Genomic DNA, 14,608 nt, shown 5'->3' with positions numbered 1-14,608 from the left:
TAAAGGACATACTGCTGCTCAAACATTTTGTGCCATAATGAATCTTCCACCTCCACCTGCTAAAATTGACAATTACACTGAAGTGATAGGAGATGCTGTTCAGTCTGTAGCAGATTTATCAATGAAAGCTGCTGCCAGTGAAGCAAAATATATAAATGAAGGAAACCCAGATATCCCTGTTGCTTTTGATGGAACCTGGCAGAAAAGGGGTCACACATCCAAAAATGCTGTTGCTACTGTTACTAGTGTGGACAGCGGTAAAGTTTTGGACTATGAAGTGCTCACTAAACATTGTTACCATTGTGCATCTGGTAAGATAGAAGCAGCTCACATATGTAGCAAGAATTATGAAGGTACGAGTGGAGGCATGGAGGCTGCCGCTGCTGTGAAAATGTTTAGCAGATCAGAAAAAGAACGGGGAGTATTTTACACAAAATTCCTTGGAGATGGGGACTCCAAGGCATACAAAAGTGTTACAGAATCCATGCCATATGTCAATAAGACAATAACTAAACTAGAATGTGTCGGTCATGTTCAGAAACGAATGGGCACTCGTCTAAGGAAACTGAAACAGAATCTGAAGGACAAAATTTTGTCAGATGGTAAAACCATTAGAGGTCGCCTGTCAGATAAAATTATAAATGAATTACAACAATACTATGGTATGGCAATAAGAAATAATGCAAATAATTTGCAGGAAATGAGACAAGCTGTATGGGCCACATATTTACATCGATCATCAACTGATGATAATCCTCAACATTTTGCTTGTCCAGATGGTCCTCAGTCATGGTGCAATTATAGAAAATCTCAAGCTACTGGGGATCCTTATCACCATAAAAATTATATTCCATTGGCTGTTATGGAAGTAATTAAACCAATATATAGAGACTTGGGGCATCCTGATCTTCTGCGAAAATGTCTTCATGGTTGTACCCAGAATCAAAACGAGTCGTTCAACAACCTCATTTGGACTCGTGTACCTAAGAATGTATTTGTTGGGATAAAAACATTGAAATGGGGAGTCAGTGATGCTGTTATTTCATTCAATGATGGTCATATGGGTAGGCTAAAGGTCATGGCAAGGCTCGGCATTGCTCCTGGTATCAACACCATCAGAGGTCTTCAGCTTCTGGACAGCGTGCGAGTAAGGAAGGCTCAGTATGCAGCTGAATTTAATACAAAAAAAGCAAGGGCAGCAAGGAGAAGAAAGCTTCTAGGTGAAGAAGAAGAACTAGAAGATGACCCTGATTACTCTGCTGGACACTTTTGATAATAGAATAAAAGGTATTTGTGAATTTTCATAATAAATTACTTTAATCGCATTTTCTGGCATTTGACATTTTTAGTGTTACATGTACCTTTATCTCATAAACCACTCAACCAACAACATTCAAATTTTCAGAAATGCTGCAAAACAGTTCAAAGAGGCCACTGAACTAGAATCATGACAAGAACTGGCTTATTCTCTGAACTAGGGAAGTTTATGTTATACTTTTTCCAATAAAAAATGGCTTAATGGTAAAAAATTCATAAATACTATACCAACAAAAAGAAAACATTGGTTCTAGTTCAGTGGGCTCACAATATATGCTGAAAACCTCTGCCAGAATTTCAAAGTTCTGAAGATAATAGTTCCAAAGAAAAAGGTACACAAAGTTAGCAAATTTAACATTGGCGAGATAGGGCATTCCAACTCCCCTTAATGAAAATTTTTAAGATATTCTCTTGCTTCTTCAAGTGAATCATTTATTCCTACATTTGCTGCTACATTTAGAAAGTGACTCTTAACTTTGCAACTTGTGAACTATCAATCACAACATTGTCACTTAGTTTAATTGTTATGGAATCTTGTATAATGACCAACTGTCCTGTCTCCCATTTGACCAAGCCCATATAATTTTAATCTTATTATCTGCATTATCATTTCTTTCAGAATATGTATACTGCTGGATATTTTAATGACTTTCCTTAAAATACTACAGTATTTTTGCAGTATACAAGTAATCTTTCCTTTCTGGTTCTTGTTTGTATTGTATATTACTCTTCCTTACATCGAATACTTATTTTTCTAAGATTTTCAAACATGCTGCATCACTTTCCATTTATGAATGCTTTTTGTAGGTCGACAGAACCTAGAAAGTTGTGTCGATTTTCCTTAAACTTTGCTTCCATTGTGAAGAAAATGGTACCTTCATCTGCCCTCAAGCCAACTGATTGTCATGTGTTGGACCTTCAATTTTCTTCTCCATGCTTCTGGGTATTATTTTTGTCAGCAAGTTGGATGTTAAACTGTCGAAATGATTGTACATCAGCTGTCACATTTCTCTGCGTAAGGTACCTTGGCGATTTTTTCATGAAATTTGTCCGACTGTCTAATGATATTTCTCCAGTCTTGCACACTTTACACACTAGCTTGAACAGTCGTTTGGTTGATCCTTCCCCCATAGACACTACAGATTTTGAAAGAATGTTATCTTTTCATCCTGCACTGTTTGTTCATACGTCTTCCAAAGCTCTGTCAATCTCTGTCTAATACTGAAATCTCTGTATCTTTCACATCGACATCTGCTTCCTTTTCTGTTACACAAACATACAGTTCCTCTTTTGTAAAGGCTCTTTGTGTACTTTTCACATACCATTCTGTTAAGCAGGTAACATTGGTACCCTTTGTTTTTTAATTTTATCATAAGTTACTTTGAGTTTTCTATATACTCAATCTATCCTTCCAAAGATTATTTCTTCTGCCATCTGTACATTTTTTCTGTTGCCATTTCGCTTTAGACTTATTGCACTGCTTACTGAGTTTGTCTGTAAGTGACTTATATTGCTGCACTCCTTTCATTTCCTAAACAACGCTGTATTTCCTTCTTTCCCTGATGAAGAGAAGTATTTATACCAATACCCAACGTTTCTTTGCAGTTACCTTCATTGTAACTATGTTTATCAATCCAGCTACTGTGATAGGTCAGTTCAGATATTTTGGTTCCTCTTCAGCTCAACTGCCTACTGTGATAATAACTATCACAATATTTGCTGTCTTAGGTACCATCAAAGAAACATCATCAGTGCTTCAGCATCCCGTTTCCCTACCTCAGTAGGTATGGGAAGGAGGGCTGGCAAAGCTTATATATGACAGGTCAGGTATCCAAGTAATGAAGGAATAAGCATATTTCATCAAAATATAACAGTATTACACATAAAGGTAGTGAACTGTTTACAGATGGTGACTCTGACATTATTGGTATACCAGAGAACGAATTAAATAATGTGACAGTTGAGAGGCTTGCTTTACCAGGATACAGATTTGCTGGATGTTTTCCAAGGAATGTTTTGTAGAGTGGGGAAGTGGCCATGTACATCAAAACTGGATTCCATTTGAGTCCATAGATGTGTCAAAGCACTATGCTGAACACGTATTTGAAAGTTGTACAGCAGCAGCAGAATTAAGTGAAACTACACTTATAATTTTAATTATTTGTAGGTACCCTAACTCTGACTTCAGTGCATTTCTGCTCAAGCTAGAGAGGGTTCTTGGTTCACTTTTTAAGAACTACCAAAAATTAGTTGTATGTGATGACTTCAATATTAATTTTGTATGTGACTATGCATGAAAGAGAATGTTGGAAGTTCTCCTGAATTCATATGATATGTTGCACACTGTATTTTCTGCAACCAGGGTGCAGGGGAACAGTACCACTATCGTAGGCAACATCTTTATTCATTCTTCATTACTAGTTGGGCATTCTGTTAGTAAATGGGTGAATGGCCTTTCAGACTATGTGGCACAAATTTTAATACTAAAAGATTTTTGTTCTCAAACAAATGTTATACATAATTACAAACAATGTAGAAAAGCTAATCCATTGACAGTAGAGAGTTTTTTAAACCTCTTTAAAAAACAAGAGTGCCAGGATATTAATAGTGCTGATAACATAGATGACAAATATAATCCTTTCCTTTACACATTTATCATTCTCTTTAGAAGCTAATCCCATTAGAACATCTAAAGTAGGGTACTAGCAGTAAGAAACAGCTTGGGTGGCTGACTAGTGGGATATAGCATACCATGTAGAAAAAAGTTGGAATTATATCAAAATATTAGAAGAGTCACAATCGAGCTACAATAGCCCAATACAGACTGTACTGTAAAGCGCTTAAAAATTTTATTAGGAAGGAAACAGTATGTTATACACAAATAGAATAGCTAATTCACAAGGTAAAACTAAAACCATATGGTCAGTTGTGAAGGACATATCTGGTCAGCAGCACAAGGTCCAGGGTATAAAGTCAGTATGTAGTAAAAATGTTTCTGTTAGCAATAAGTTAGGTATATGTAGAGTATTAAACAATCACTTTCTGAATACAGCTGGTGAATTAAATAAAAACTTAGTTTCTACAGGGAATCACGTAACTCTTGGAAAATGGGTTTTGAAGACTGATATCTGAAATACTCCTCTGTGACACTGACAAGAGGAACTGAGTCGATAGTTTAGTTTAGTTATGTCATGTTCCATAGATCATTTTCACGATTATTTTTCGAACCAGTCAGATTACAAATGCTAATACTAATTTTACCGAAATTTTTAGTTCTACACATGCAACTACATTTAGAGGTACAATTTTTTTGTATCACTGAAGACTAAGGCCCCTCAGGGATATAATGGAGTATCTAGCAGAATACTGAAGTACTGTGCTGCACATATAAGCACTGTACCTAGCCATATTTCTATTTTTTCCTCTAGGAATGGTCACTTTCATGAACAACTAAACTACTCAGTAGTAAAACCAGTTTATAAAAAGGGAGAAAGGGATAATATAAACAACTGGAGACCTGTTTCCATGCCTTCAGGGTTTTTTTTCTGTCAAATGGACAGTTTGGTTTTCAAAGTGGTTTAACAACAGAAAACGCTATATTCTCTTTCCTCTGTGATGTACTGGATGGATTAAACAAAAGGTTTCGAGCATTAGGTAGCTTTCTTTATTTAACTAAGGCATTTGACTGTGTTTATCACAAAATGTTGTTCCAGAAGTAGGACCATTGTGGGATATGGAGAGTAGCTCACAATTGGTTCACCTCTCACTTTAAGAACAGACAGCAAAAGATCATTCTCCACAGTATTGAGACTGTCTATGATTTGGTGTCCAAGTGAGGCATGGTTAAATTGGAGGTGCTCCAGAGATCAGTGTTCGAACCACTCTGTTCCTTATCTATATAAATGATATGCTTTCTAGTACTAAAGGTGATTTTAAAATACTTCTGTTTGCTGATAACACTAGCTTGGTAGTAAACGATGTGTGCAGTGTTGGCACTGATTCAAATAGTGCAATTCTAGATATAAGTTCATTGTTAGTAGAAAGTAAAATGCTAAATCACAGTAAGACTCAGATTTTACAGTTTCTAACACCCAGTTCAACAAAACCTGACGTTTTAATTCACAAAATGGGTATGTGATAAGTGAGAGTGAAGAGTTCAGATTTCTACATCTTTCGATAGATAGTAAACTGTCGTGGGTAAACTGTCGTGGAAAGCCCCATTGTTACTATTAGAACAGTATCTGAAGTAAGTAATAGATACAAAAAGTAGTCTACTTTGCTTGTTTTCGTTTTGCTTGTGATTTGTGGTATTTATTTTGGGGTAACTCTCCCCATTCTCAAAGGGTATTTATGGCTCAGAAATGGGCGGTTTGGGCAATAAGTGGTGTAAATTCATGAACCTCTGTTCATTAGTCTGTGTATTTTAATGTCGTTTCTTGTTAACAATATCAGCTTATTCCCAAAATTCAACGTTCACTCAGTTAATTCTAGGCAGAAGTCCAATCTGCATTTTGGATCTCTTTCACTCTTGTGCAGGAAGGTGTGCAGTATTCTGCTGCATTCATTTTCGATAAGCTACAACAAAAATTCAAAAATCTTAGCAGTAAGGTATGCGCTTCCCAATCCAAACTGAAGAGTTTCGTCATGGGTCACTCCTTTCATTTAATCGAGGAGTTCCTTGAAAAAATAAGCTGTTTTCTGTGTTACAACTGCACTTATATAAACGTATAGCTTGATGTTGTTTTACGATTCATTAATATTTTATTTTGTCTATTATAACTATTCTGTTGTAATTTCATGTACTGACATGATCCATGAGCAAGGAGATTTGCTCCCCAGTTTTGTCCTGTGGAACTAGACGTGTAAACTAAAAAATAAGTAACACACAGTGATACTTCCTGTCGATTCTGTAAAAGTTCAGCTAGCTCTTCATCATTACTTAATTGTAATCTGTGTATATGCTTGTTCCCGGATGTGCCTTGTAGCACAGAGCCTGATTTCGGAGTTTGTGTCTCACTATAATGCAATCTATTTAATAGCTTCCCATGCTTCCAGGCATTGTCCTTCTCTTGTGGTTCTTGACTAGTGTATATACTATTACTAGATGAGATTTATTGCCCACCTCAAAGTGTATTTGGTTCAAATGGCTCTGAGAACTATGGGACTTAACATCTGAGGTCATCAGTCCCCTAGAACTCAGAACTACTTAAACCTAACTAACCCAAGGACATCACACACATCCATGCCCGAGGCAGGATTTGAACCTGCGACCGTAGCAGTAGCGCGGTTCCAGACTGCAGCGCCTAAAACCGCTCGGCCAAACCAGCCGGCTCAAAGTGTATTTATCCCTTCCCATTCCTGCTACTGAGCCCATATCCTTCCTCATTTCTATAGGGTGATTTTTTCCACCATATGCAAACCCTAGGGATTGATCAATGAGAATCAATGAGAGGATATGGAACAAAAAAGATCTAATGAACTTATGTCTAGAAATTCAAGGTTTCCAAGCTAAAGACCATTTATTCAAACATACTTTGTTACAGAAACTGCGCTCTAATATGCGCTGTACCAAGCAGTCACAGTTGCAGTATGCACTGTTTCCTCTTAGAGGGTGGTACTATTCCTCATAAGTGATGCCCTAGGGCCCTCTCCTGCCACAATAATTGATAATGTTGTGTCTGATTCAATTCTCTTGATGACTCATCTTATAACAGATGTGATGCAGCATTGTACACAATGATTCTGAATTCGAATCAAGAGCTTACTTACAGAAAGTCAAATGGGAATGGGTGGCGGGCATCAAGGTAGTATCTGGAGACCTATCCCCACTGACAACGATCACAGCATTCAACGTCTGCAACAGTGCTTCGTTGTTTGTCTGAGACAGGGTCGTTTCAGGAAGTAGGAAATCATGAAAGACGTTTCCAAAACGTTCAGACACCAGACTTGGAGGAAAATGTGGTTAATACTGTGGAAGGCGACTGCCATTTCGGTACCAGGCAGTTGGCCAAACAGTACAGGGTAAGCCAGACGACCGTGTGGAACATTCTACATGACAATTGTTACTACCTTTATCACTTACAGCTTGAGCAGGGCTTACTAGCAACAGACTTCCCACATCAGGAGCAGTTTTGTCACTGGTTTCTTCACCAGGCAACCACAATTCTGGGATTTGTGTCATTCACGCTATGAGGCCACCTTTAAAACGGATTGGTATGTTCAACTTTCATAACAATCGTCCGTGGGATAGTATGTAGAACCCACATGGTATGGTGACAGCGAATCATCAGCATTGGTGCAGGCAGAATGTGTGGACGTGGATAATTGGCGTCCGTATTTTGGGATCTGTCTTCGTTCCACGTCGCCTAAGAGGCCGGAGCTAGCGACGTTTCTTGCGGGTGACTTTGCCTCTCCTGCTGATGAATCGAAGGGTTATGTGGCTGCTACATGATGGTGCTCCAGCCCACTTCGCCGTTAACATCTGGACACATCTTAATCGTGTCTTCGCTGGTCGATGAATCAGACAAGAGGGTCCAGTTGCATGTCCTCGTTCACCACATCTCAACCAGGGCGATTTCTGGTTATCTCAAAAGTATCGTATATGCAGAGCCCATTCCAGTTGTGGAGGCACTGGAGCAGCATATTCACGCTCCCTTTGACACTGCTCGGATGCAGCCTGGCCGATGTGAAGGTGTGAGACAGAACATGCTAAGGTGTGTACACGCATGAATTGAGGCACATGGAAACCATTATCAGCACATAATATAACTGTGGCTGCATTGTACATTACGTATTAGATCGCAGTCTTTGTTAAATGTACGACTGAATAAATGGTCTCTAACATGGAAACGATGCGTTTTCGAAAATAGGTTCATTGGACCATTTTTGTTCTGTACCCTTTCATCGATCTGTTGATGCTGTTGCAGCTTGACATAGCTGACCTGATGGCCATCAGGGTGGAAAATATGAAAAGTGCTCAGACAAGCACCAGTGTTTGTAATTGTAATACTACTTCGCGCCTATGTGGCCTTATCAACCTTTTTTTCTTTGACATAACGAGTGATGAAGGTAAACGGCTTTAATGAACCGTTTTTTTTGTTTTTGTTTTTTTTTTTGCTTGCTAGGCGCTGTCTTGGTAATTCTGAACACTGTTAGCACCTTATTTTCTTTGAGGAATACAAAGCAGTTTCTGATTCATGTAGATAGCTGTTGTTTAATTCACGCGAGCTGGAGAAGTTGTGCCTGTTACACCTCAGGAATGTAAAGCAGATCATTGGAGGAAGTACTTACATATACTTGGCGAAGTTGGTCCACAGCTTGACCATTGCAGAGCGCACTTTCTGCTCATCCGAAGCTGGGTCTAGATTCTGTCCGGAGCCGGGCACGCTGAACAGTGAGTCCAGGTCTGCCATGTGTGGTGCTCCTATGACATAAAACATAAACACATCAGCTAAGGACCGAATTGTCAACAATTATATCTTATAAACGACACCAACCAGATGGCATACAACCCACCATCAGAACAAGCCTGACTAGGTGAGAGTGTATGACGAAGCTAAAAACAGATGCCATCGATACAGATAAATCATCTGGTGAAGAATGACAAATAATTTTTATTTAAGCGAATTTGACAAATTGCACATCGTGATGATTCGGCGGCGTAGTACAATTATCATAACACAGAGCTACTCGTGGTCTGTTCAACGTTTATGATTGGCATCCATCGAGAGTGGTCAGATGACAACTGAAACCGTTAGGACACGAAAACGTCTTAGACTTGTACGCATAAACGTCGGAAATTTGCCTACTGGTTGTCACAGCCGCTGACAAAGTGACAGTAATGGAAATCACTACAGTTTTTCATCATGCTGTTACATGAATTAAGCTAAAAATGAATCTCCGAAGCAGACAACAAACGTTTGTTGACCCAGTTATATTTTATTTGTTGCGTATTTAGCCTGAACAGATTAAGGCCTGAAGCTGCTGTCTTACGTGTGACCAACAGCAACATATACCAAATATATTACAAAACATTCACAATAATAGAAATAATAATACAAATAAATGATAATAATAATGTAATAAAAGTTACTCTGACAATGATGTTGATTAGTCGAGCACATTCGAAGCCGTATTTAATATTTCCAAAAGCGGAAGGTGCAGTGAATGTGAAATATAGCGATAGTGACATCTACATATTTCACGGTGCTGGAGAAAGTGATTATCTGGATTCCCTGTCCACATGCCTAAAGTAAATAATGAATATGGAATGTTCGTCCCTGGTTTTGGAAGAGTCAGGACCAATGATCAGAACTGAAGAAGAAATATCAACGATGGCAGAAAGTATTAGGAAGATATTTGATTTCCCGAGAACAGTTTCATGGCGAATGAAATACTACATTCCTTAGTATTACCTACCTCTTTGTGATCAACTGTACTGGCTGAACATGTGTATAGGCATATTACTTGTAGTGGTAGAGAGTTTCTTATGTCTCAGTAGTGTGTTATTTACCAGTATTACTAAGCAGCTTTGAGAGTTCTCGTAAATATATAGTATTTTTGCTTCTTTATCTATGTATGTAATGTATGTACTGATTTTGTATGACACTAATACTAAATTTTTGAGTCAATTTGCGCTGGCACAATACATAAGAATGTATATTTGCGCAACTGAGAAGACTACTTTATGTTACATAAGTATTATTTCTTTGTGGCATTTCTTTGAGTTTTTTGTTTAACTAATATTGACCAAATCTACATAACTATTGGAGTTTGATGGTAAGAAAGGAGATAACATCAACAAGCTCGATAGGATTTGATCCAGAGAACCTTCTTATGAGTTTTATCGTAATTTGTAATCATGTCAATGCCAAACAAAACATAAAAAAATTATTTGGCTGAGTACAAGACATAAAATAAAGACCAATAAAATCAAAGCCTTAAATAAATTAAAAATTAAAAAATAGAAAAAATAAGGGAAAGTGAAATAGAAATCAAAGTTAAAAAGAAACCTGTGTTAGATAGGTCTCGACATATATGGAGAATGAAAGGAAGTGAAGTCGTAATTTGAAGATGTCGAAGCGAAGTAGCTTACATTTCGGTACAGTAATGCCAGATTTCCTGTAATCATTGTCTTGGGAAACCCCTGCAGCAGTAAGGGGCAAGGGGAGAAGGTGAGATATAGTGATAATAGTTCTGGACTCACATGTTTAAGAGATTTGCTATCAGAAAGGAACACGAATTTTGTAGCAGCTGATATTCAGTAAGCTGAGTGAGGGTTGAGAAAGTTCGCTAGCTGTAAACGACCAGAGGAGGGAGTGAGACAGGGTTGTAGCCTATCTCTGCTGTTATTCAATCTGTACATTGAGCAAGCAGTAAAGGAAACCAAAGAAAAATTTGGAGTATGAATTAAGATTCAGGGAGAATAAATAAAAAATTTGAGGTTTGCTGATGACGTAATTCTGTGAGAGACAGCAAAGGACTTGGAAGAGCACTTGAACGGATTGGACAGTGTCTTAGAAGAAGGATATAAGATGAATATCAACAAAAGCAAAACAAGGATGATGGAATGTAGTCGAATTAAATCAGGTGATGCTGAGGGAATGAGGTACTTAAAGTAGTTGAAGAGTTTTGCTATTTGTTCATCAAAATGACTGATGATGGTAAAAGTAGAGATGATATAAAATGTACACTGGCAACAGTAATAAAAGCATTTCTGAAGAAGAGAAATTTGTTGACATCGAATATGGAAATATATATTTAAGTCTTAGGAAGTCTTTTCTGAAGGTATTTCTCTGGAGTGTAGCCATGTACATAAATGAAACATGTTCGATAAACAGTTTAGACATGAAGAGAACAGAAATCTTTGAAATGTGGCGTTCCTGAAGAACTTTGTAGATTAGTTGGATAGATCACGTAACTAATGAGGAGGCACTGAACTGAAATGGGGAGACAAGAAACTTGTGGCACGACTTGACTAAAAGAAGGAATTGGTTGGCAGGACACATTCTGAGACATGAAGGGATCACCAGTTTAGTTCAAATGTGTGTGAATTCGTAAGAGGCCGAACTGCTGAGGTAGTCGGTCCCTAGACTTACACACTACTTAAACTAACTTATACTAGGAACAACACACACCCATACCCGAGGGAGCACTCGAACCTCCGGCGGGAGAGGCCGCGCAATCCGTGACATTGCACCTCAAACCGCGCGGCCACTCCGTGTGGCACCAATTTAGTACTGGAGGGAAGTGTGGGGAGGTAAAAATCGTGGAGTCAGACCAAGAGATGAATACAGGAAGCACACTAAGAAGGATGTAGATTGCAGTAGTTGTTAGGAGGTGAAGAGGCTTCGACAGGATGGATTAGTGTGGAGGGCTGCAACAAACCAGTCTTTGGACTGAAGACCACAACAGCAACAACAAGGCCAGCAAGTGGCAGTCACTCTCGCCAATAGCGTGGGATTTTGAAACTTCCTGGCAGATTGAAACTGTGTGCCGGACCGAGACTCGAACTCGGGACCTTTGCCTTTCGCGGGCAATTGCTCAACGGGGCGTGAGTCGTGCTTGGGTAGCTCAGTTGGTAGAGCAATTGCCCGCGAAAGGCAAAGGTCCCGAGTTCGAGTCTCGGTCCGGCACACAGTTTTAATCTGCCAGGAAGTTTCATATCAGCACACACTCCACTGTAGAGTGAAAATCTCATTCTAGCGTGGGATTTTGTCCTGGGACGTCACATTCCTGGCGCCTGCAATTGGTTCAGTATAAACAACATTTCCAGTTGCTGTGATGAATGGTAGCTGGCTCAAAATGTAGAAAAATGTAAGTTAATGCGGCTGAGTAGGGAAAACATACCCATAATGTTCGGATACAGCATTAGTACTGTACCGCTTGACACAGTCACGTCGCTCAAATATCTGGGCGTAACGTTGCAAGGCGATATGAAATGAAACGACCACGTGACTCTTTCGCGGGGAAGACGAAAGGTCGATTTCGGTTTATTTACAGAGTTTTAGGGAAGATGTGGTTCATCCGTAAAGGAGATCTCATATAGGAAGCTAGTGCGACCCATTATTCAGTACTGTTTGAGCGCTTGGGATCTGCACCAGTTCGGATTAAAGGAAGACCCGATGCAATTCAGAGGCGGGCTGCTAGGTTTGTTAACGGTAGGCTCGAACAACACACAAGTATTACGGAAATGGTTCGGGAACTCAAATGGGACTCCCTGGAGGGACGGCGACGTTTTCATTGAGGAAAACTGTTGAGAAAATTTCGATAACCGGCCGCTAGGATTCGTTTCGCTTAACGACCACGAAGATAAGATTCGAGAAATTAGGGCTTATACGGGGGAATGTAGATAGTAGTTTTGCCTCGCTGTGTCTGCTAGTGGATCAGGGAAGGAAACGACCAGAGGTGGTAAGTATGTAGATGTAGATCTAGTATACAACGGAGGATGCCTTGTAACAGTTCTCCATCGGAATGGATGGTCAGGTTTCAAGACGCCATTTGAGAAGTGCGAAAGGATCTCCACTTTTGTGCAAGAGCCCAAGAAACAAATGTTCGCTTGACCGTTACTCATACAAGTAAGTAGAAACGATATTTATTTTTGACGTGCAAGAACGGCAGGTCGGACGCTATCCACATACAATTCATTCATAAGCATAATTTTTTGTTAAAAAAGGAACATTATGATTGAGCATATAATATAAGACTAGAAATGAAATAATTTCAATATTTATTCGATATGAATAACACAAATACTAGTCTCATTCTTTGAATTGTAGTTTTCGAGCCTTATACTAACTGAATACAACGGTCAGTACCCTGAAAGATATTTACTTCAGTGTACCTAAATTTAAAGAATTTAGACAAAGTGTTTTCATGAGACAGTTCCGAGACAAAGTACCAAAGTTTTTCAGACAACAATAAATACATATTTGATTCAGAAGCTTCCATTGCGTGTCCAAAGGATATCGTTACTGTCACCAGGTCAGAAGATGTGTACTAGGTGCTAGACCAGACCTAGGTTAAAGAAAGCCAACTACTCGAAAGGAATAATAATGATCGCAGGAGCTGAGTTGTGGGCAGTTTAACAGAGAATACAGAAGTGCCTGCAAATTGAATAGTCAGTTTATGAATTTTGGACCACTGCATGAGGATGTGTGTCGATGTTATCAAGATGAAGAATGACAACATTTCAGAGAAGACAAGTATGGGAGGAATTAATAAAGGCAGGAACGAGACACATCGATGGCACAAAAGAATGAAGATGATTGCGTCAGGGCTAGTTGAAAATTTAATGCGGATTTAAATTCTTATTAGGTTTGATCTCGAACTTCTGTGGAAAATGTGTGGCACACAAGAAAAATGACTAACATTTTTTATTTTTAAAACAAATATCGGACCAAAAATGGAGTTAATTCAAGAAGTAAAGAAGATTGCCACCTATACATTAATACTGATAACTGTCACACAAATTGTGACGTGGAGATCAATGCAGTATTGGAAGGCGCCGATGGGACCAACTCTATGGTCACAACATTAAATGAGCGTCGCAGAGACTCGGAGGTTGTGTCAAGGATAAGGAAGGAAATCGGCCGTGCCATTTCAAAGGAATCATCCCGGTATTTGCCTGGAGCGATTTTAGAGAAATTACGGTAAACCTAAGTCTGGATGGTCGGATGCGGGTTTGAACCATCGTCCTCCCAAATGCGAGTCCAGTGTGCTACCCACGGTACCACCTCGCTCAGTATGACCAGTTGAGTGAAATTACGAAGTTACCAGTATTCCTGTGAACAGTGTTACAATTTCGAGTCCAGGTGACAACAGAAGCAAATAAATTAGCCGACTGATCCAGTTACAATCTTAACTTCAAGACAGGGAATATATAACATAGTCCTTTCTGTTTTAGACGTCAGCTGACTTTCAGAAAAACAAGAAAGATTTACTTTCGATGAAAATAGCTTGTGTTCTGGCAATGGCTGAGCTCGAAGAGTATATAAACTGTACTGAAGATGTCGATACAAATAAACACACTCTTGTGGCAGGCGGCTGGTTAAGCCATTTGAAGCTGATGACGCCAGAATAGTTAGCTTGTGCAGTGTATTAAGTGTAACTGTATCGTGTAAATAACTGTAATTACTGTTTTCGTAGTGTAGTGTCATTACTCAGTCATTTTATGATGATGTTCGCCCCAGTAGCTGTGGTCAGCGCAGCGGTCTGTCACGCCAAGGGGCCCGGGTTCGATTCCCGGCTGGGTCGGAGATTTTCCTCCGCTCAGGGACTTGGTATTGTGTTG

General features: G+C 39.2%; 1 protein-coding gene and 1 non-coding gene across 2 annotated transcripts in view; one reads left to right on the top strand and one right to left on the bottom strand.

The window, feature by feature from the left end:
* Positions 1 to 14,608, bottom strand: part of LOC124779672 (juvenile hormone esterase-like) — an 88,357-nt gene that overhangs the window by 4,694 nt on the left and 69,055 nt on the right. The window contains exon 10 of the mRNA XM_047253727.1: positions 8,608 to 8,740. Coding sequence (XP_047109683.1) covers positions 8,608 to 8,740 — 133 coding nt within the window. The remainder of the gene's footprint in view (positions 1 to 8,607; positions 8,741 to 14,608) is intronic.
* On the top strand, positions 11,878 to 11,952 carry Trnas-cga. Its single transcript has one exon. It is a non-coding gene; the product is annotated as a tRNA-Ser (tRNA).

Source organism: Schistocerca piceifrons, chromosome 1 (assembly GCF_021461385.2).
Source record: "Schistocerca piceifrons isolate TAMUIC-IGC-003096 chromosome 1, iqSchPice1.1, whole genome shotgun sequence".
NCBI classification, from domain to species: domain Eukaryota; kingdom Metazoa; phylum Arthropoda; class Insecta; order Orthoptera; family Acrididae; genus Schistocerca; species Schistocerca piceifrons.
This window is presented reverse-complemented; position numbering and strand designations above follow the sequence as displayed.